Source organism: Antedon bifida, chromosome 7 (genome assembly GCF_963402885.1).
Source record: "Antedon bifida chromosome 7, ecAntBifi1.1, whole genome shotgun sequence".
Taxonomy (NCBI): Eukaryota; Metazoa; Echinodermata; class Crinoidea; order Comatulida; family Antedonidae; genus Antedon; species Antedon bifida.
The window spans coordinates 1,188,293-1,210,984 of NC_136232.1; the positions used below are offsets into that span (position 1 = coordinate 1,188,293).

At 29.4% G+C, this 22,692-nt stretch overlaps 1 protein-coding gene across 7 annotated transcripts in view; it reads left to right on the plus strand.

Moving 5' to 3' along the window:
* Window positions 1–22,672, plus strand: part of LOC144847921 (dystrophin-like) — a 210,941-nt gene extending 188,269 nt beyond the window's left edge. For 5 of the 7 annotated variants that reach the window (XM_078704507.1, XM_078704508.1, XM_078704513.1 and 2 more), the window contains 8 exons: window positions 2,748–2,864; window positions 3,722–3,785; window positions 4,999–5,090; window positions 7,795–8,026; window positions 16,863–16,880; window positions 18,468–18,642; window positions 19,205–19,375; window positions 20,326–22,672. In XM_078704507.1, the coding sequence (XP_078560633.1) occupies window positions 2,748–2,864; window positions 3,722–3,785; window positions 4,999–5,090; window positions 7,795–8,026; window positions 16,863–16,880; window positions 18,468–18,642; window positions 19,205–19,375; window positions 20,326–20,450 (994 nt within the window). In that variant the 3' untranslated portion in view covers window positions 20,451–22,672. The remainder of the gene's footprint in view (window positions 1–2,747; window positions 2,865–3,721; window positions 3,786–4,998; window positions 5,091–7,794; window positions 8,027–16,862; window positions 16,881–18,467; window positions 18,643–19,204; window positions 19,376–20,325) is intronic. The other 2 variants (XM_078704509.1, XM_078704514.1) reach the window with 1 other exon arrangement.
* The last annotated feature ends 20 nt before the right edge of the window (window positions 22,673–22,692 follow it).

Consider the following 22,692-nt stretch of genomic DNA (forward strand, 5'->3'; position numbering starts at 1 on the left):
TACAGTATATGGCCAACACCTTGGTGGTTTTTTTGGTGTTGTCTGTCATTATATGCAACAAAACCAGGCCCATTTCAAATTTAATACCAAAATGTACTAGATGCATAAAACTCTCTCTTGACAATTGCAGTTGATGCCAATGTTTGATTTCAAACTGTCTTCAACATTAATTGCAATCTTCGATTGATGACTCTAAAACTTTCAGAAACGTATTGTAAATATTTTGCTTTGCTAGCAGCTCGGGAATTTCTGAATTAGGTCATTAGGTGACGAGTCAAATATATTTGATTCTCAGCCTATCTTTATCATTTACAGTCTCTGATTATTAAATCGGTTGCACCACTTTTGTTGAGTGGACAAAATTATTTAGAAGAGGTTTAGTTTGTGTAGGGTTAGGTTGGCAGCAGATTTTGGATAAACGATCCTGAAATTCAACTAGAGTTTTTAAGTAGATTTGTTAATTGTTAATTTAAAGTCAAATTTAGATAATATTGCATCCAAATCTAAATTTAGAGTGGGATATTAAAAATAGGTTTTTCATTCAGAGACACATTTTGAGACACACATAGTGTGTGTATATAAATACTAGCTCTACGTTGCATATTTTTACTTCACAACTGAAGTATGTATTCTAGTTAGTTAGAGTAGTTGTACTGAAGTGTCTTCAATTTGCCCGTATTTACCAACAATTGTGTTAATTCGAATCTTGTAAATTTGAAATTTGTAAAACTATTGATTACATTGTACTAATTGAGATCGTCCCATTTAGTAGTCATGGAAACCGGTATTTACATTTGAACGCGATAGAGTAAACATGTCGCGACAATCAGAAATAACTTGATTGTTGTTTGGAACGCTGTCTGACGAATACGCTTGTCCAACTGTTTTGATAGGTGATTGATCATTCAGTGAATATTTATATTTAATTACATATCGTCAAAATGCTAATTCAATGTGACATTCCATCATACATTTGCATTAGCTATGAATAGAACTCATGATTTGCGAGAATTATAAAGTACAATTTTAAGTGGAGTGTTTGGTTCCTAATTTGTTTACCTGTATCTACATATTAATTTGCATAATATTTGCATATTTGATTAACTATCAATGTGACATTTCCATTGTTCATTTGCATTAGCTATGAATAGAAAACTCATGATTTGCGTGAATTATAAAGTACAGTTTTAAGTGATTTGCGAGAAATATAAAGTATACAACTTAAGTGGAGTGTTTGGTTCCTAATTTGTTTACCTGTATCTAAATGTTAATTTGCATAATATTTGCATATTCGATTAACTATCAATGTGACATTTCCATTGTTCATTTCCATTGTTCATTTGCATTAGCGATGAATAAATAAAACTCATGATTTGCGAGAAATATAATGCATACAACTTTAAGTGGAGTGTTTGGTTTCTAATTTGTTTACTTGTACATATCTACATATTAATTTGCATAATATTTGCATATTTGATTAACTATCAATGTGAAATTTCCATTGTTCATTTGCATTAGCTATGAATAAAACTCATGATTTGTGAGAAATATAATGCATACAACTTTAAGTGGAGTGTTTGGTTTCTAATTTGTTTACTTGTACATATCTACATATTAATTTGCATATATTTGCATATTTGTTAACTATTTATAAAAGCAAATATGGGACACATTATAGACTAATGACTATTTTACAGTTATTTTTTAGAAAGTTTTAATTTCAATTCTTTTAAAAATGAAAGTTTTAGTTGTATACTAAAATTACAATATTTTATAGAATTTAAATCTATTTCATATTTTTCACTTTCAATTTTCATTAAATCATAATATAACAATTGTACAGCTATATATTTATAAAATATTTGTTATAGAATATATCAGCTTCATTTTTATGTTTAAATTACATATTGAATTATTACATATGGATTTGTGATTATAAATTTATTTTTTTTATGAAAAATTTAAAGTGATATTGAGGACAGTAATTCTTGCACAAATATTCAATTTGACTTATTGATTTCAATATTGGCTATGACTCTTCAACAGATATTTTTTAGTTACCAATGCTATTACTAGTACTATATTTAATGTCATTTGGATTTTTTCTCAAAATAAACAGATGATGTCCAATACTTATAATTTTGGAAATATTTTGTTGGTACCGTATAAATAAATATTTTCAAGGCTTGAAATTCAACATAGCAACTAGCAATTTGTTAGTAGACTTTCCATGATTGGTAGTTGTTTGTTTGTTGTGATTTTTGAAAGAATAGTTACTTTATAGTCTTGCAAAATCTGCCAATTAAGTAAACTTAATTATTTGCCCAAAAAAAATCAATTCCTAGTTGGGTTGCTCATGGTAGATTTTATACAAATAGCAAAGGTTTTTCATGGATAAAAAAGTATATTTCTAGATGTGATTGGGTCAGCCCAAAATTAACAATCATCTAGTTTTGAAGAGTTGCTGTTGAATGTATTTGACACAAAATTTAATAACCTTATTTTCAATATTCCTTCCTTTTTGGTCAAGGATAATGTGTCTGATGATGTTAACATATCATTACTGTCATTTTAAAATTTACTGTCATCGGAAATTACTACAAACCAAATTTATTTCCTGTATAAAGCCTCCCTGTTAGAGTCAGTGTATTGAACAATTAGTGGTGACATTATTGTAACTGTAGTCACACGACGGCAGTAAGTAAACACTTTTAATGCTTTGCAATGTATATTTATGATTTACATAGGCCTGCAGCTTCACCGCAGTTGATGGCCAATCAGGATATGCACACCAGGTTAGAGTTGTACGCCAGTCGCTTGGCTGAAGTGGAGCAGTGTTCTCCTGTACACACTTTACCACAATTGTAAGTAAATTAATATGGCATTTACGTATTAATAATAATAATAATAATAATAATAATGGTAGTCTTATATATTGCCTAATACAATGTTTCTAAGAATGCTTTACACACAAAAATGATCCATAAAATATCCTAAGATAACCAAAAAAGAACCAGCCGAGGAATCGTTTACACCCCTCTGTTCTCCAGCACTTTCAAGCTCCCATATGAGAGCTCGCCAGAACAGAATTCACAGGAGCTTGAGTAAAAAAAAGCATCTGCCTACCCTATCATACCAAAATAAGAAGTAAAAAGATGTTGCTTAAGATTTTTTTTTAATATCATTTGATATTGCCTATTATTATGTAAAATAAATCCTCTGTATTACCCTGTAACTTTTTATACATATTCATGTTTTAAGTTTATTTACATTTATACTACCTATAAACCAAAGTAAAATTATTTCCATACCTTAAAAAAAAAGTTTTCTAGATTTTTCCAAATATAAATTTGCTTAAAGTGTGTTTGAGTGGGACTATTATTGTTACATTTTAATAATATTTTGCTATTTAATATATCTTTTGAATTGTTCACCTGATTGTCAATATTAATTCTCCTTTCTAATTCCTGAATCTGGGTGGCTTGAACGAATAAAGATATACATTGCCCACGCATGAACCCATATCCAAAGACTGACCAAGACAATCAGTTATAAATAAAGTCTTCTCAATGCTTTTGAGATATGAAACTTTATTTTAAGCAATGCAATTCAGTTAAATTTATTTTCGACTTGATTAATTTTTATCTGTCTAAAAATATCTAATTTAAAAAATCAGTAGTTTATAATTGTTGATTAAAGAAAAAACCTTTGAACTTTGCAGGGAGGATGAGCATCAACTTATACATCAATATTGTCAAAGTTTAGGAGGTGATGCTTCAGCAATGGTAAGTAAAACAATTCAATATTGATTATTTATTTTGTGCACACCTTATTCAAATAATTTTCTGCTTCTATCAATAAATGTCGAAGGCTAAAAGCCATTTGAAAAGGTAGTGCTCCGATTTTGACAGTGGAGTAGTTATAAATGGCACACACTACATAAGCTGTGGTATCCACTGAGACACCATGCAATGGCGAAGGCACAACTCACAAGCTTCACAGTTAAACATCGCACCATGATTGGTCAAATTACTTGCACCATGTTTATGTCCAATTGAATCAAGGTTTAAATACACTAACTGCATTATGTATCAAGAAACTTTTTTGTTAACTTTTATTTTCTTATCGAATAAGATCTTCACTTTTCTTAGGTAATTTATCACTCAACACATTCTACACTATTCGCTGATTTCTGTGAGGTTTTAATATTGATTTGTACTTTGAGAAATGAGATTTTTGATTGTATACTAGCTCATGTTAAATGTTATATTGATAATTATACCTTCAATTTCAATGAAAGAAGTAAATAGGTTAATTGAAGATATTAGAATACATATTTCATTTCTTTGTCGAAACTAGGCCTAGTTTAACGTTTCATTATGTCCCTTTAGGATAAAAAATAGGGATTTATTACCATTTTTTCAATATAAAACATTTCTTTTTATGTGAAAATTTTTTATCAATTTAATTGAAATTAACCTAGTGTTAATATCTTCAATTTTCATATTGAAAATAAAAAATGATTGATTCTAGAATAGTATTGCATCTACAATTTTTTTTTTTTGCAAAAAAATTGTTTTACATCTTGTTTTTTTTCCAAAATATAATAATTTCTGAAAAAACTTGTGTCTAGAAAATATATAGATTGAATATGAGAATACTTGCAAAGAAATATTTCTCAGATAGAATTCAAACACATAATTGCTAGCCTACAATAATACCTAAACTGTAGATATTGAGTTGAGATTTAAGTCTAAAAGTAAGCAAGCGTACATATACCGAGTATTCAGTATATTCATAACAGTGAACATTTTGACACTATACAATACTACATTATTGCTACACTTTGATCAAAATGGATTGAGAAAAAAGAAATGAAAATTTGTGTTTCTTACTCCAAATTAAGATTGATGAAAAAGCCCAAATACTTTACATCAATCAACCAACTAAAATCAAACTGATTGACAATATTCACTATAGACTTTCAATTTCTTACAGCCAAGAAGTCCAGCGCAAATTGTTGTCGCAATTGATGCGGAGCAGAGAACGGAGTTACAAACACAAATTGCAAGTTTAGAAGATGAAAACCGGTAAGTCTAATATATTTCAAATTTGAAGTATATTTGATATCATACTAGAGCTGAATGCAATATTGAATTACAACATTTATATTCACTTCAATAAAGTAAAACAAACACACTTTTTTTTAAACATAAAATAAAATGCATTTCTCTTAAATTGAGTGATACTGAATTATTTATATACACGGATTCGTTGAAATTTTGTAGTTTTATTCATATTAATGCTTGATGAATTTATCGACAAAATTACTTATATATGTATGAAGTGGTTTTTCAATGTGATGCGGATTTGAGAAACGGTATTGAGTTACCAAGATAACTCTGATACAGAAGAAGAAAACCTATTTCGCATAATTATACACTATGTACTCATATACGTGACGATGACATACCGGTTTCTAAAGATTACAGAGTTGTCAATCAAAATGTTTAGGATATAGAGACATTCACCTTGCAACTTGTGGAACAACTCTTACATAGTTCTTTAGGTTTTTTTAACTTGACAACATTTTTTGCCAATTTGCCAAGTATTTGGCAATTATGTATTTATTTACTTGCTTTAATTTTAAGTCTGTTTTTCCAGTAATCGTCCTAAATTTTGTTTTTACAAAAAGACCAATTTATTTTTTAGGAATATTGATATATTGAGATTCCTAACTTTTTTGCAATTTCAACTATTTCTCGACCTTTTATTTTTGCTATTTGATTGTCCTCTAGAAGGTATTACGTCTCTGCTGTCCCTGGGCGTCAAACAAATCTTAAATTATCTTTAACAAAATGGGACGAAATATTAGGTTGCATTTTTTTAAATTATGTTCACTGATGTTCATTATAAAATTTGTTAAAAAGAAATTATCCTATTTTTATGATGAGTCAAAGAAACTTTATACATTATAAGTTTGTTTATGATTTATTCAATAAATTTACAGATAGAATTATGCATTCTGCTGTCATGTGTTAAGTAATAAAATACAATATTATTTCTTGTTTACCATTTTAAAACGAAATGCGATTATGATACTGTAGATAGTCATAATTCATATTCTTAAACATGCTTTTTTCACATTTTATCCTAATAAAAAGTATTAATTCTCACCCATTTCACAGTGTCAAATTTCATGGATTTGATGAGCATTCACACAGCCATTCATCCGTGTGTTATAACTAGTCTGTATGTGGCAATTTTATATCATGTTTTGTGAAATTTTTTTGGCATTAAAGGTGTCATGTGAGAAAAAAATTTACATTTATTAATTGTTAATAGTTCTTTAAATTGAAGCCAGTTTAGTACAAAATTGATGTTCTTTTTGATTGCCTAGAATTAAACATAAAACAGTTCCTGACATTCATATAAATATATAGTGATTTTTTTGGGTGATATTAATTGAGAAAACAATATTTTTACTTTTTAAAAGTTTAAAATAGTTTTCTTTTTTAGTATTTCTGTCTTATTAATCTAGAAAGTTAATACCTAAAATGTAAAGATGTCAGAATAGTACTTTTAAATATTGAAATAAATATATGGGCATTGTATTTAAGTAGTTTAAAATATAAACACAAATTATTATTGTTTTCCTCCATGTTGGCACGATTTCATCTACAAAGTTTTACTTTGGCAGTCTACCTTCTAGCAGTTGACTTACTTTCCCATGACCCTCTCTGCTCAGGAAGCTGAGGAAATGCCCGTCATAAAGCCACATTATACCTAAGGCTTATATAAGTTTTAGTATCCGTGTACGAAGATGCAGTTTCAAAAGACTCGTTAAAACAAATTAGAAGCACTTTTGTTGTAAATGACTAAGTTTTAGGACTGTATTATTTACATCAGTTGAAATTTAAGTCGCCATTACATATGGCTGCGGCTGCTGTTACCAGGTAGGGTGTACTATTAACCATAATAACAGTTAGAACATAAATTAATAACTAATTTACATTTTTGATTCATGTAGAATATATATTATTTAATATCAGTTGTACTGATGAAGGTCTAGTACTGCCTGAAAGCTATGCAAATGTTTCTGGCTGATTTATTTCATTTTGATGCTTATTTTATTTTGTATCTCCAATGAGATCCAGAATACCCACAGCATTGTCATTTTTTCAGTAATTTGCCTTTGGATTTATATTATTTATTTCTTAAAGAAAATCTTTTGTAATTTATTTATAACAGATAGCTTTAACCAAGTTAGCCTCCAAGGTAAAATCAAATAAGTACTGTATTTACAATGTCAATTTCTGGGGAAAATTATTTAATAAATGTTAATAATTTAAGTCTATATTTTGTGGAAGGCATTCAATACGGTTATTTCAATGAAAGTTAACATGAATTAAAGCTACATACATTTATAAAAAATAACCATAGAGATATAAATATTATGCCTCCATGGGCTATCAAAATGAGCACCCTCAAAAAGAAATGAATGTTTAGATCCTACAGGTGTACCCATACAAGTCGACACAGATATTATATTTCCAAATAATGGCATTTAGTGGATAATTACATTAGATGGAGAAAAAAAAATTCAAATTGTTTCTCTCGTGTAATCAAGCGTGTGGAATCTCTCTGTAGAAATCATGAAAGGAGTATGCATGTATTATTGCATATTGTTAGCATGGCCCGTTTGATATCAATCGACAAGTCATCCGTCCATATCATGCATTCGTATTAATTTTGATCAAGTCATCTAAGCTACCCATCTTTGATTACTTTAAGGAATCTGCTCGTGGAGTTGGACAGATTGAAAGAACTCCGTCAGGGAGAAAATGGAAGTCTCCATGGAGATGACTCAGATTCGAAGTCGCCGACGCGTGACACAGAGCTTATAGCCGAAGCCAAGCTGCTACGCCAACACAAAGGTCGTCTTGAGGCGAGAATGCAAATATTAGAGGATCACAATCGTCAACTAGAGGCACAACTTCAGAGGCTACGACAATTACTGGAACAGGTAGGCTAATGTTTTAACTTTGTTTACTGGAACAGGTAGGCTAATGTTTTAACTTTGTTTACTGGAACAGGTAGGCTAATGTTTTAACTTTGTTTACTGGAACAGGTAGGCTAATGTTTTAACTTTGTTTACTGGAACAGGTAGGCTAATGTTTTAACTTTGTTTACTGGAACAGGTAGGCTAATGTTTTAACTTTGTTTACTGGAACAGGTAGGCTAATGTTTTAACTTTGTTTACTGGAACAGGTAGGCTAATGTTTTAACTTTGTTTTCTTTTAAAATGTTTTTTAAATGTTATTTTACATAGTATTTAATCATCATTTTTGTATCGTATGATTTGAAATGATTGTATACTAATTTGAGATTAAAACTTTTTTTTTTAAATGTAACAAAGAGGCATGTATAATAAAACAATACTTCCCCAGGCAGCATCATTTTCGTTAATATAACAACATTGTGAGCTGGTATGGTAGATATGGAAACTACATTGGATAATATCTATGATTACTACTACTACAATCAATTATACTTTAAATTGAGATAGAAAAAAACATTGTTAATGTTATATGATAGCATATGCACATCTCATTTCTTTTATAAACTTAGGAAACTAGGCCACTAGAGTTGTTGCTTGTTATTTCCTGGACACATGAGTATAGGGTAGACATCCTGGTTGTTGCATAATCTACTTTTAGCTACAGACACTACATTTTTTGACGTTTTGTAAAAATAATGGTTAATTTAAAAACATTAAACCAGATCATTCCTTGTCTTAAATGTATGTTTTATGGTTAAATAGGATAAAAAGAGAAAAACAATGCAATAACAATTATATTATCAGTAATATTAAATAAATAAATTACATTATTGATTATGTTAAAACCAGTTACACATTATCAATTTAAATCAATCATTCATCAATAATTTATCAATTAAATAATTATCAATTATATTAAAATAAATTATATTAAATGAATTTAACTAAAAATATACAGTAATATTGTTCATTTGAACTTAGTTGACTTCTACATAAAAAAATTCTAAGTAATGAAAAATTCTCTAGAATCAATATCATTTTATCGATTTAACTGGATGATCAAAAATGTGAGTGCTGTGGAAGGATTTGCTAATAATGTTTGAATTGGATCTGACTGGCATGGACATGTGTTAATAGTAATTACATGGTTACATTTTGCTTTGACCTGAAGTTGTACGACGTAAATGGGGATTTTAGGTGTTTTATTCTTCCGACTAGATTTGGTCGACTACTGTGAGTCTATATCGTTGTGCATTAATGTACCAGCTAAATGGTCTAAGGAAATCTTTATTTTAATTCTCAAAAGCATTCATTTTAGTAGACGAAATGGAGCTTTGTCACCTGTGTTATAAAGGTATATACGTATTATGATACATATTTTCAATTTCTAATCATACCTGAAGCTAAATATGAAATAATATTCCACATAAATAATTGATTTTAGAGAGCTACACGTTATGGAGCAGGAAATGAGAAATATTACACTGTCAAATTCAAAGTTTAATTTAAATATATTATGATGGGTAACCTTTTCACTATCTGTTTTATTGTCAATTAAGTTTATAGTATCTGTTCTGGTTAAATTTGACATTTATTTTTTCATAGTTCAATGGCTGTAAACATTTAAAAATATAAATTTAGGCAAACAAAGAAAAAAATCAAGGAGAAGATGAAGAGAAAAAATGAAAGGAAGCAAAGAAAGAAAAAGTAAGAAAGAAAGAAAATGGAAAGAAATTAAAATAAAAAGAAAGGAACGAAAAAAAAGAAAGGTTTAGGAAAGAAAATAAAGGGAAAGAAAAGAAAAAAGCAAAGAAAACAAAAAGTGAGAAAAGAAGAGGAAAGAAAGGGGAAAAAAGTGATTTCAATTTGTAGTTAAATCAGTATCAGTAACTGTGTGTAAGTAAGAGTTCTAAAACAAGGTTTGGGAGACTTTATACTGTCCCACCCACACATCCACATATTACTAAGATGTTTAAGTAGTCCAAATATTTTTCATTTGACAGACTTAAATTATATTACTATTAACTTACAAATAGGTAATGTTAAGATGACATCGGAAGAATCAGGAGTTTTTGTTTGAAATCATCTACTCCTTCACTTAATTAACGTTTATAGGATTGCTATGATTAAAAACATGTCTTGTTTTTCTACTCTTCTTGGAGTTGTTGTCTTTTCTCTCTTTCGCATCATCATTGTTCTCATGTTAATTTGAAGTATTGGATTTTGTCTGTAGGAACGTCGTTAAATCATATTATCTCTGTCGCATACTGTAGGCAGTTTGGAAGCAATATAAACAAAGTCCTTCTGCCTACTTCTCTATGAAAACAACACACTGATTATACTATTAAGCATTATGATTGTTAAATAAAGATAATTGTATTATTACTTATAGGAATAACAATACTATTATATGCATAAATAAATAAAGCAGTGAACAAATTACAGTTTACTATAATATTAAAAAAAAACAATAAATATTACATAATCACTATTCATTTGGACAAATCAATTCTGTCTTGTGAGACAACCTCTGGTGGTAGAAATTCCCAACAACAATACCCACAGATTAAGGAGTAGATTGAGTAGTTCCACTTTTATGCCTCTCTCTCTCTCCCCCCATCGCCACATATAATCATCTGTTGGCCTAATATCACTACTAATTGATCCACTTTCAACACTTGCATATACATAACCCAAGTAATTCAATTACATTGTAATGACTGGGTTCGCTTCTAATGGATTTTAACCAGGTTTACCAAGCTCTTCCCTTTGGGAATAACGTGCAAGTTTTATATTACTATACTTTAGTTATCTATAATAGAATATGTGCAAGAGTGTTAATGGACTTTGAAGCATTTATTAGAAACCTCTGAACTATCAAAAATATTGTTTTGAATGCTATTCCTTTGTAAAGGTGTAGTAGTAACTGTATTTCAATAAATTTAATTAATTAGGTCAATGTATGCTAATTTATAATTGGTTTGTCCTTAATTATAGATTAGTGTACACATGTCCTAATTTTGAAATTAGCGTAGGTCTACTAATGATATATGCCCTAATTCTGAAATTAGTGTACAAATGATATGTCCTACAGTGTAATTCTGGAAAGATACTCTCTGATGATAATGTAAAATGATTATTAATTTATTTTAGAATAATAAACGTTTCCTATAGAATTATTTAAGTCTACATATTCTACTCTTATTTTGTCCACAAATTCTATTAATGAAAGAAATTGATATAAAAATGCTAGTCCCTAATTCTGAGGTTTTTTTTTACCAAATGGTAGAAATGATCTGTTATTTATATTTCAAAATCAGTGCACAATGTATATGCCTTAGTTCTTATATTAGTACACTATCCATGTTCCATGACTTCAGGCACTATAGCTATAGATTTATAATAGTTTATATTCTTAATTATTTTCCAGAGGTGCATGTTTTAACTATGAATGAACTAAATCTGTCTATAAGCAGTAGAAATGGTGATAACGTGCCTTAGATTTCTAGCACAAGTTGAACATTTTTCACTTTGGGCTACAAACTCCCAGTTTTCATTACAAATATTTGACTACAACATCGTTTTCCAGAGTTTTTGCATAAACTAAGAATTAAATCTGTCTATAAACAGTAGAAATGGTGATACATGTTCCTTAAATTTCTAGGGCAAGTTGAACTTTTTTGTAGTTAGGGCTACAAACTCCCAGCTTTCATTACAATTGTTTGTCTAAGCATTATGCATGGGTAACTTCTAATCACCAATATCGGATTGCAGCAAAATTAAATGTTTTCCAGCACATGCTTAAATGTATGGATGTGTTAAGATAATAAGAAAATCAATAGAAGGTAGTGATGTATGATATAAACTTGCAGGTTTAAGCTCGCTGGCATTTATTTCCATATGGTTTGAGTGCATATTATGCATGGTTTACGATAAAACTTCAACATTTATCTTTGTGTTTATCTTATATTCAAGGAGTTCACACGAGGTAATATTTTCTAGCAAATGCAAAAATCCAGAGTTCATCAGTTTCTTTAGGGTTATAAAGTCATTCTTACTAGCTTGTCAGTTTTTTTATTGTCTGTCTGTCTCACTTTTTAGTTTGGGAAAAGTGCGTAAATGATGCTTTTTCAGGCACAAACGGAGAACCAGTCATGTACAACCAGGCCAGTTGATTTTACATCAGCATTTGTTTCTTTAAATATGATGCCATGCGACAATTAATAATATACTGTAAGCAAACACACTACACAACAAATTGTAAAACAATTTTAAATCCATAAAACATAATATACTTGGAATGTTTTTAGATAATAAAAATTGTAATGTTGGGTGAGTGCAAACAGCACTTCCATCATCTCATTATCTCTCATAAATGTCTAAGTCAGTGATTTTACCGATACATAATAGGACATTCTATTTCACTACATAAGTTCCGTAATTGAATTTTAGTGCATTTCAGTATTATTCTGTCTTTATTGTACAGCATTATCTCATCATGGCAGAGTCTTACATTATCATTATTCACTAGAATAGTCATCGTTAGTCATTTTGTTTTTTAACATCTTTTTAAAAATCTTTCACGATTACTACTGCGGTATATATTATTCGGCTTTATTTTTTTTACAGTTAGTCTGCGCCGGTTTATTTTAAATGCTCAGTTTAAATGGTAAAATACTCATAATAAAAAGGAAACACAATTCAAGTTTCTTGCTGTCAAAAATGTATTACCACCACAAATTATTAACAAAACCCTGATATATTTTTAATTTGTGTGTTTATTTATACTTGAAAAATCTGAATTAGAGGTCTATGTTATGAAATTGTGAACATCTAAAGACAAAACCTGAATAAAGAATTCAAAGAAACCAGGGAAGATATTTAGTAATATTATATTTTCATTTGGATTTATTTTTTAGGCGGATTTCAATTGTTCTTAACATTATTTATGTTCTTGGTAGTTTGACTGGTAACGAATGATTTGGATTCAGAATATTTCACTTTCATACTATTTGTTGAATACTATTTCTTGTAGGATCAATGATTTTTTAATATATTGTTAATGTTCTTACTTGTTTTTGATATATACGATAAGTTAATAAAATAAAACATTAAGTTGTTAAAGTTTAGATAAATCAGAGACTAACATAAATAGTATGTTTATATTATACTAACATACATGTTTATGTATAAAATACTAAAACTGTCTGAGTTTCTTCAATAATTCAAATGCTCTCTCTATTCTAAACTCATAATTGTCACATCTCTTTACTAAAACATAGATCACCTATATTACATAGTTGAAATTTGCATGCTTCTAGTCTACTCAAATTGTGAACGCAATTCCATTTCACCTAATTCCGCGTCACTTACTACGTCGCCAACTACAAACCTTTGCATTTGATGAGCTTTTGCGTTCCACTCATAAATGCGCTTCTTAATTACCCTTAGGGAAAAGAAATTGTGTAATCAATTAACCTATACATCTTTCTTCTAATTAATGACCACTTTGGTAGACGTTGAATTAAGTAATGGTAGTAAAGCCGCTAGCTGGTGTAAGTAAAGGAACGTAGAAGATGGTTTACTTTATATTCATTTAATCCCTTTCAAATACATTCTTTTATTATGCACCTTCTGTTGAGTATGCATTTAGTGTATTAATTAATAAATTTATTTATATTTAAAGAAAAATCTGATCTGGAGAGTGGGAATATATGTTTTTTTTTTGTTGGAATTTTGGTATTATTTTTTCTGGAAACACTGTTAATAGCTAACTAAAACTACAAAAAAAACCTTTCGGCAAGGGATAAAGATCAGTATCACCATACTACACATAACCCATGATATATACATCTGGTCTTTAATTAGAGTCACTTTTGATATCAATGGTGTTTGATTGGAAGAAGATATTATTGAATCACAGCATGTTACTTTCAATTTGTTTACCACTTAACGTGATGTAGCACTCTGATGAACACAGCCCTAGGGTCGTTTAATGCATTGCTGCGTATGAGTGGCTATTGAGTGAATGACGACATCTAGTTCGTTTGTCATCCAGGTTAAATTTCTCTCCTATAAATTCTGATGTTATCTATTAGTTTGATTCTCTAAGAGACTGCTTGCTGCAGTTGTGTCTTTACTCTTTTGTTTTCCAAGGATTTTATACTAGGAATTGGTTTCTACTCGTCTCACGTATGTATTTATTTTCTTGTAAAGTCAGCATTCTTTTCTGGGTGTGTTGTCATTTAGGTTTTATATAATAGTTTAATGGTTACAATAAAGTTATTGTTAATTTAATTATTGTGTTTCTCCATTTGGCACATTTCTTAATTTGTTTTCCTTAAATGCTGTTTGTAACTTGTGCAAAAAAGTACAAAGTCAAGTATTAACAATGCACTATTCTTTCTGCAAAACATTGTATACAGTGGTTCATTTCTTTGTAAAACTAATTTTATCTGTTGATTAAACTTTGATCGGTAAGGTTTTAAAGATGTCAAAAATTACTGCAATGTTTTAAATCTGCTATGTTTTAAAACCTTGTGTGTTGAAATGTTCAAATCTTGTGTGTTGGAATGTTTAAATCTTGTATGTTGATATATTCAAATCTTGTGTGTTCAAATCTTGTGTGTTTAAATCGTATGTGTTGATATGATCAAATCTTCTGTGTTCAAATCTTGTGTGTTTAAATCGTATGTGTTGATATGATCAAATCTTCTGTGTTCAAATCTTATGTGTTTAAAACGTGTGTGTTGATATGATCAAATCTTCTGTGTTCCTATGATCAAATCTTCTGTGTTCCTATGATCAAATCTTCTGTGTTCAAATCTTGTGTGTTTAAATCGTATGTGTTGATATGATCAAATCTTCTGTGTTCAAATCTTGTGTGTTTAAATCATATGTGTTGATATGATCAAATCTTCTGTGTTCAAATCTTATGTGTTTAAATCGTGTGTGTTGATATGATCAAATCTTCTGTGTTCCTATGATCAAATCTTCTGTGTTCCAATCTTGTGTGTTTAAATCGTATGTGTTGATATGATCAAATCTTCTGTGTTCCAATCTTGTGTGTTTAAATCGTATGTGTTGATATGATCAAATCTTCTGATTCAAATCTTGTGGGTTGATATGGTCGAATCTTGTTTGTTAAAATATTGTGTGTTGATATCTTGTTCAAATCTTCCATATTGATATGTTAACAAATTGTGCTTAATCTTGTGTGGATTAGAATAAGACAGGGAATGGTATAGCAGAATGGGGTAATTGAAGTCAGTAACCCCTTTAGGGAGAAATGAAGAGAAGGCCAAAAGTAATAGTCAATAACCTGCTGAAAAATGAGAATGATAAAAATGATAGTTGTTACAATTTAAATGATGATTCTGAATAAAGTGTATTCTTATCGCAGATAATGATTGCAATAAAAATAGTTGACTCTAATTGATGGGCATAATTATTTGGTTGTTGTACTATTCCAGATTACCATAAAATTATCATTTAAACGAGTGCTGTATGTGTTATATATAACTGCTTCAGATATTCATTTCTTGTTCATCTACTGTGTGCCAATAATTGATCGTGTATTATCATTGATTACCATAAATCAGTATAGAGTATTTGAATATTTATATTTTATCCAGGATATTAATTCATGTATGTTATTCACCTTTGCTTTATGCTGCAAGTGAAATGTGTCATTGCCAAAGATAGTTAATAATATCTAGTAAGCAAGTTTAAATAAACTAAAATTTGGAGTTATTTTGGTCAAAATTTGTAAATAATTTATTGTCTATAATTATTTGCTGTAAAGTTTTTAAAGTTTATTTCTTCATCATCATAATCATATTCATCATCATAATCATCTTCATCATCATCTTCATCATCATTTTCATTATCTTCATCATATTCATCATCATAATCATCTTCATCATCATCTTCATCATCATAATCATATTCATCATAATCATCTTCATCATCATAATCATATTCTTCATCATCATAATCATCTTCATCATCATAATCATATTCATCATAATCATATTCATCATCATCTTCATCATCATCATAATCATCTTCATCATCATCTTCATCATCATAATCATCTTCATCATCATCATCATCTTCAACATCATCTTCATTATCTTCATCATCATCTTCATTATCTTCACCATCTTTATCAACATCTTCATCATCATCATCATCATCATCATCGTCGTCGTCGTCATCTTCATCATCATCTTTATCATAATCATCTTCATCGTCATCATCTTTATCATTTTAAAACAAAATTGTATTCGTTTTCATACATTCTTCAATCTTTCAATTTCATCAAAAGAAAGATTGTACAATATTGTATGACTCACTCACTTCTTCATTTATTATTCATCATATTTATATATTCACTTGATAATCAAATAGTTAATAAAGAAAAAATAATCATGAATTCAAACACTTTTTTTTTAAATTTATTTATTTTGATTTATTCATTTAGTCCTTTATTTATTGACTCATTCGTAAATGTTATATATTCAATTTCATGATCAAAATAATAATGTAAATTAATCAGTGTAAATGTTCTGAAATCCAAATGATTCATAATTTATTATTTAAAACAAATGTTCTGCTTCCACAATGAAAACATCTTTTTAGTTTATCATTAAATTAAAACTATTTTCACTCACTACTGTATGTGGAGTTTTATTTGTGTAGCTCATGGAAATTGAGGAAGGATCTTTTTTAAAAAAACTGTAAAGATAGTTAAAATATGTTTATAATATTTCTTTGTTTTTGTTTTGTATTCTATCAGTCATTTATTAATTGGCAGGTAAGATAATTACAATTATTTACCAAACCATATTGGTTGCCTTTTGTTCAATATTTTGTATTTTTTTTTTTTTTGTATTCTGTTTTTTGTAGTATAGTACTTGGGATAAAAAACATTGTATATTGTTTTATTCGTTTCATCATACCAATTTTTTTAGTTTTGTATTCTCTTATTTTTGTTTAAAATATATTTGTTTTTTCATGGTACACTGATAGTATTGTTTTTGTACTTCCATGCATATATTTAATATTTGAGGGAAAACATTTTTTTTATGTTAATTCATAGTAGTAGTAGTGGTAGTAGTAGTAATGCCATTTTGGTTACATTATGTTTGTTTAAATTTAATTATTTTTTGTTATTTCTTTTAAAGTTACATTTAAACTTTCTGTATATTCTTTTTTGCTCTAAATGTTTAGACTGAAAACTACTCCATAAACAGGCAGAGTCTGTCTTCAGTTGAGCAACAGATTGCAACAATTAAAAAACTAAATGAATAAAAATGTCCAAAAGATATTAATTATATCATTATTAATTTGTAGTGTTTTCAATCAAAGAACATTTTTTCCTATACATTTCTGGAAAGAAAATTGGTTTTCGTTCTGTCATTTTGCTGTAAAGATAAGCAGTATATCTTGTGTCATTGACAATTATTCATTTGGTGGTAAATATCTTGTAGATTGAAAGTTAATCCAACTTCTCTAGCCATAGTATAAAAACATTAATAACCATCTACCAGAAAAGCATCATTTCTATCAAGTAAGAAATTGAAAAAAGTCGTTCACTACGCAACAGCGTGATTTTCTATTGATGCAGCAAACAAGCAAGTTATCCGACGATGTAGAGACATTTCACTAATTGCATTCTTGCCGTCAATACAATTCTTTCATACGCCCTGATTGGTTTTTAAGCCTAGCATTGCTTCGTTAAATACAATTACACTATTTGCAAGCATCAATTCTGCAAGCATTAAATCCACAAGGCTCTGATGATAAGCGCCGATGCAGACACGCATTCTTCAACTAAGCTACAAACTGTATTTTCCATTGAACCATACAGCGAGCTTCTTATTTTCTTTTATTACGTGGGAGTTATAAATATCATGTATATTTCAATTCACTGATAATTATTTGTTATGTATAGTTCCTCTATCCGGACATTAATATCAATATAAACGATGTATATCAATGAAAGTGGAGCTGGTGGCATAGTTCATAGAATGTCAAAACTACAACATTACCTGATAAAAAAAAAAGTTGTTTTGCATTTCACTGCCATTCAAGTGCCTTGGGGGCAGTGTGAAAATAATGCTACAGTACCCCCAAACTTATTTAAAAAGATATCTTGTACATGGGCAGGTGCCTCATTATAGTGAAAGTAGTATACCGTGGTAGCCTTCAACTTATCCCTTGCACATGGGCAAATGATGTTTTATAAGTAGAGTGGAAAATATTCCAAAAAGTGATATTTGGTGTTTCCATCTTTGCTTTCATGGCTAAATTTAAACTAATGAAAAGTAAAATTTAATTTACTAATTACTAAAAATATTTTGAAAATTAGTTTAGGTTTTTATTTTTTGTATTCTTGCAGCCACAAGATAGGGCATATTCACAAGGATCATCTTCTCGCACATCACCAGCTCTCTCACCTACATCGTCAGTTGGATCACTGTCGAGATCAAAACGCTCTCTCCAACCAGCCATCATCGAACCCTCCAAAATGAACGGAGGACATACACCGAGTGACATCGACAGTGATACGACAGGTAAATCATCTCATCATGTTTATTGTAAGGCTGGTATCAAACCAGCAGACAATATTATAATAACATACTCTGTATGTGTGGCTGGGCACTTATAGTAGTAGAACCATAACATAACATTTAAGTTCTTTGGTTCTACTTTTCTCAGATAAAGAATAACAGTTAACCCAGATTTGATCTGGTAGCCAGATAAATCTTGGCGCTGCGTTATCTTTTGCTTCCACATTTAAGTTTTGTACAGAATAGTGTGAATGGTTCATTTCTTACTATACCCATTTTTCACTTTTTTTCAAAAGACTCAGTGTGATTTTAAACTGTAGGTCCTCCAGTTATTTTATTCAAAAGATTTAAAAATCAAAATGAGCCAGGGGTCGCCCTCGAGTACTTATTCACACAACTTGTGGATTGATGAGACAACATGATCATTAAAGAAGTGCCTTGAAATGAATATGAATTTTCATTTACTAGCAGTTTGATCATTTGGGGATCAACTGCTCAATTCTGTATGACACGCTATACATAATTTTATAAGTTTTGTTACATTTAATATTTTCAACTTGTTTAGGTGATGATTTCCAATCAATGTCTCCACGATCACTGCATCACTTTAAAGATGACTCTAAAGATAACACCCCAAAGAAACCTGAGAAACAGTCAACAAAAGCAAGAAAAGTAGACTTAGATGAAGTTATTCGGGAACTTAACAACTTCCCAGATGAAAAGACAAAAGTATCAGGTACAGTTAAACATAGTGAAAGTTAAATTTGAAATTAAGTGTCCCAGTGGCTAAAAGCAGGGGCATCACAACCTGCAGCCATAAGTTTCAAAGCTCTCCCTGACTATAGTTCGAGTAAAACAACAGACAAGGACTTGGAGTTGTGGCTTGGTGGTTATGATGCTCAGCTGCGAATCCAAGGCTCCTGTGTTCAATTCCTGTCATGACAAATTGTTTGTATATATGAACATTCGCTTATGGTTATCCTTCACAATTTGCCTAAAATATATTTTTTAAAAGAGTTAAAATTAGAGGTCCATCTGGCTAGAGTGCACACTTTCGGAAGAGTTTGGAAGACCTCTATATTCTGGTTCATTTTGGCCCCTGGACAGATGAATGACCACATTTCGGTGGCAGCTATACTACATGAAGTAAAAAGTGAACACTGTCTTGGATGAATGGTTCTCATTAAGCACCTATGTGTGAAATTTGACAACCCATAAAACTCATCATCCAAGAAATAAATACAAAAGCTCTGTCTACACTATCAAACTGTATGTGACAAACAAGTGCGATATTGTGCCCAAAAATGTTAGTGATATGCATAAATATGGTAGTGATATGACATAATCAGGTCCAGATATGGGAACATCACATAAAGTTTGCTAGTGTAAACAGACTGGAGCTTTAGAATGAAGGTTAAAAATGAACCTCTGGCACGACGTGTTGCTCATGAAATTAAAATTTGCTGGTTAATTTACCCTGACCTTTGCTACAGATAGTATTATGCAAACTGAGACCCAACTTATAGTTTGCAGAGAAACATGTCTTATGCAAACTAAACTTCACAGAAACTGAACAAAGTTGGTAGTCTCAGAGTTGGTGGGAGTTCAGACTTTCCTGTAGTCTATATTCATTTATCCAAATAAATGGCTAACTTCAATTATTTCTTTTCTATTTGTTTCTTTTAGGTTCAAGTAGTGTTGGAGACTTGTTTCACATGGCAGATAACATCGGAAAAGCAGTAGGCACTTTGGTCACTGTAATGACCGACGAAGAGGTCAATCTTACTGACCTTGATAACCAAGAAAACTAAAAAAAAGTATTCCTCAACAGTCATGCAGTTTCATATGTATAAACAAAAATGTTTGAAATACAATTTTATGCAACTTTTACTTTGAAATCTTGGAACCAGATAAATTTAAAGGATGTTTATGTTGAAAACATACACAGCGCCCTCAATGGAGCTATGTATGGTTCCATGGTTTGTTACAACATAGTTTGCCTTAACCCTGCCTTTTAACATGAATTATTAAACTACAGAATATATCTATTTCATTTGTGTTCCAATTTGAAATCTCTAAAATTAATTAATTCATATTAATTTGATAATTAGTTACTAATTATGAATTGTATTCAACATTTTATATAATTATTTTTCGCAGTTTATATAGTGAGATATGAATACACCCATTACTTTATTAAAATAGAAATCTTAATCAAATAATATATAAATATATATAATTTACATGCTTCATTATTATTCATAATGTAAATAGCAAATAAATGAATCCCCATACTTTCTTTTTACCTTGATTAGAAAATGTTATCAGTTATGTTTCTTTAATATAATTAAAGGGTTAATTGATTGAAAAAAACAATTTATTAGGGCAGTATTTTAAAATTTACAAATTATTTTGATAATAAAATGAATTACAAGTTATTTATCTGTTAGTCAAAATGAAAAAGAATATCAAAATTGAGCCCCTATGAACTGAGTAACATACTGCAAAATACAGAGGGCGACAGTCAGAGAGTTATTTGATATTTCAGTTCATATTAAAGATACAGAAAACTTAAAATGTTACTAAGCTTTTGTGACATTATCAATTACATAACTGGTCTTTCCATGACATGGTCTGTTTATACAGTACATATTTGCAAAACAGAAATTAAAGAAAACAAATAAAATCATTTGTTTATTTGTTTTATAAAACATGTTTAAAACTGGCTATAAGGAAAGATCAGATTTTATATACCAGAAATGCACAGTAAATATAACTTTATTGAATTTTTAAAAATCGACCATGACATGATGTTAAATTTTATGTCATCTACAATCATCCAATCAGATGGCAAGGATCTACTTAAGCATTATATAAAATGTATAAAACGAAAACTATCATTTTTGGGGTGTTTTTTTTTTATAAATTATCCATGTATAAATTATATTTAATTGTTTTTTTACTTTACTATATATTACTATGCTTTGGATATAATTTACTATTTAGTATATGTATTCAAGTTTTTTTTATATTATTATGAATGATTGGAGAATTGTTTTCTTAAAAGAGAGAATTAAACCAAGAAAGTTGTTTTAGTTAGAAATTGTGATACATTAAAAATGGATAAAATGTAACACTGCACCATTTTCTTTTCTGAATTTTTGTTTGCTTAGAAATAGATCTTGAAAATATGATTTGCTTAATATAATTTAAGTGCATACAACTATATTCTTATTACTGTAGTTAATCAAACACTGTAGAATATCTCATTTGGGAAAGATACCTCCATTCAGGGGACACCAGTATTAAAGGGAAACTTTCTCTTGAAATGAAAGATACGAAATTCTTATTAAATAGGATACTTTATTGAGTTCCCAAGATGTTCCTACTGCTGTATACATACATGGGTAGTGTTATTCATCAATTCTCTGTTACACTCCACAAGCATAACTTTTGTGCCATGTTCTTTAATGTTTGATAAGCTTTTTGGTTTACACAAAGCAAATCATTTCACAATTTATAGAATTTCAAATCATATGTGTGAACAATCTTAGTTTTTAATTGATATCATTGTTGGATATTCAATACACAAGTATATGTAATATTTATATATTTCATATCAAAATTTGTCAGCAATTTATTAATTACGTGTATTATTCTTATTAAGAAGAAAAATTGTTTAACAGTCTTCCAAATTAGTCGAATTTCCCAGTATTCAACAAATTAATTAAACATATTTATTATGTTAATTTTTTTAATAGAAAACTGTTAAAAGAATATGTTTTCATCAATATTGTAAATTATTATGTATTAATATAACATTTTGAAACAAAGTGTTCTAGAGTTGTGATTTAAATAAAGATAAGAGGATTCAACTCACAACTTAATCGCAGTTTTGCGGTCATGTTCGATACTGCGATCAATTTTGATTCAAGCATGATTACCCTTGATGTAAAGATAAATCTGCATTGTACCTAGCCTAATTTTCTATGTATTGTATAATTAAATATGTAGGTTTTAAGAAATGAAACAAGTATTTTGGGTTTTTTTTTG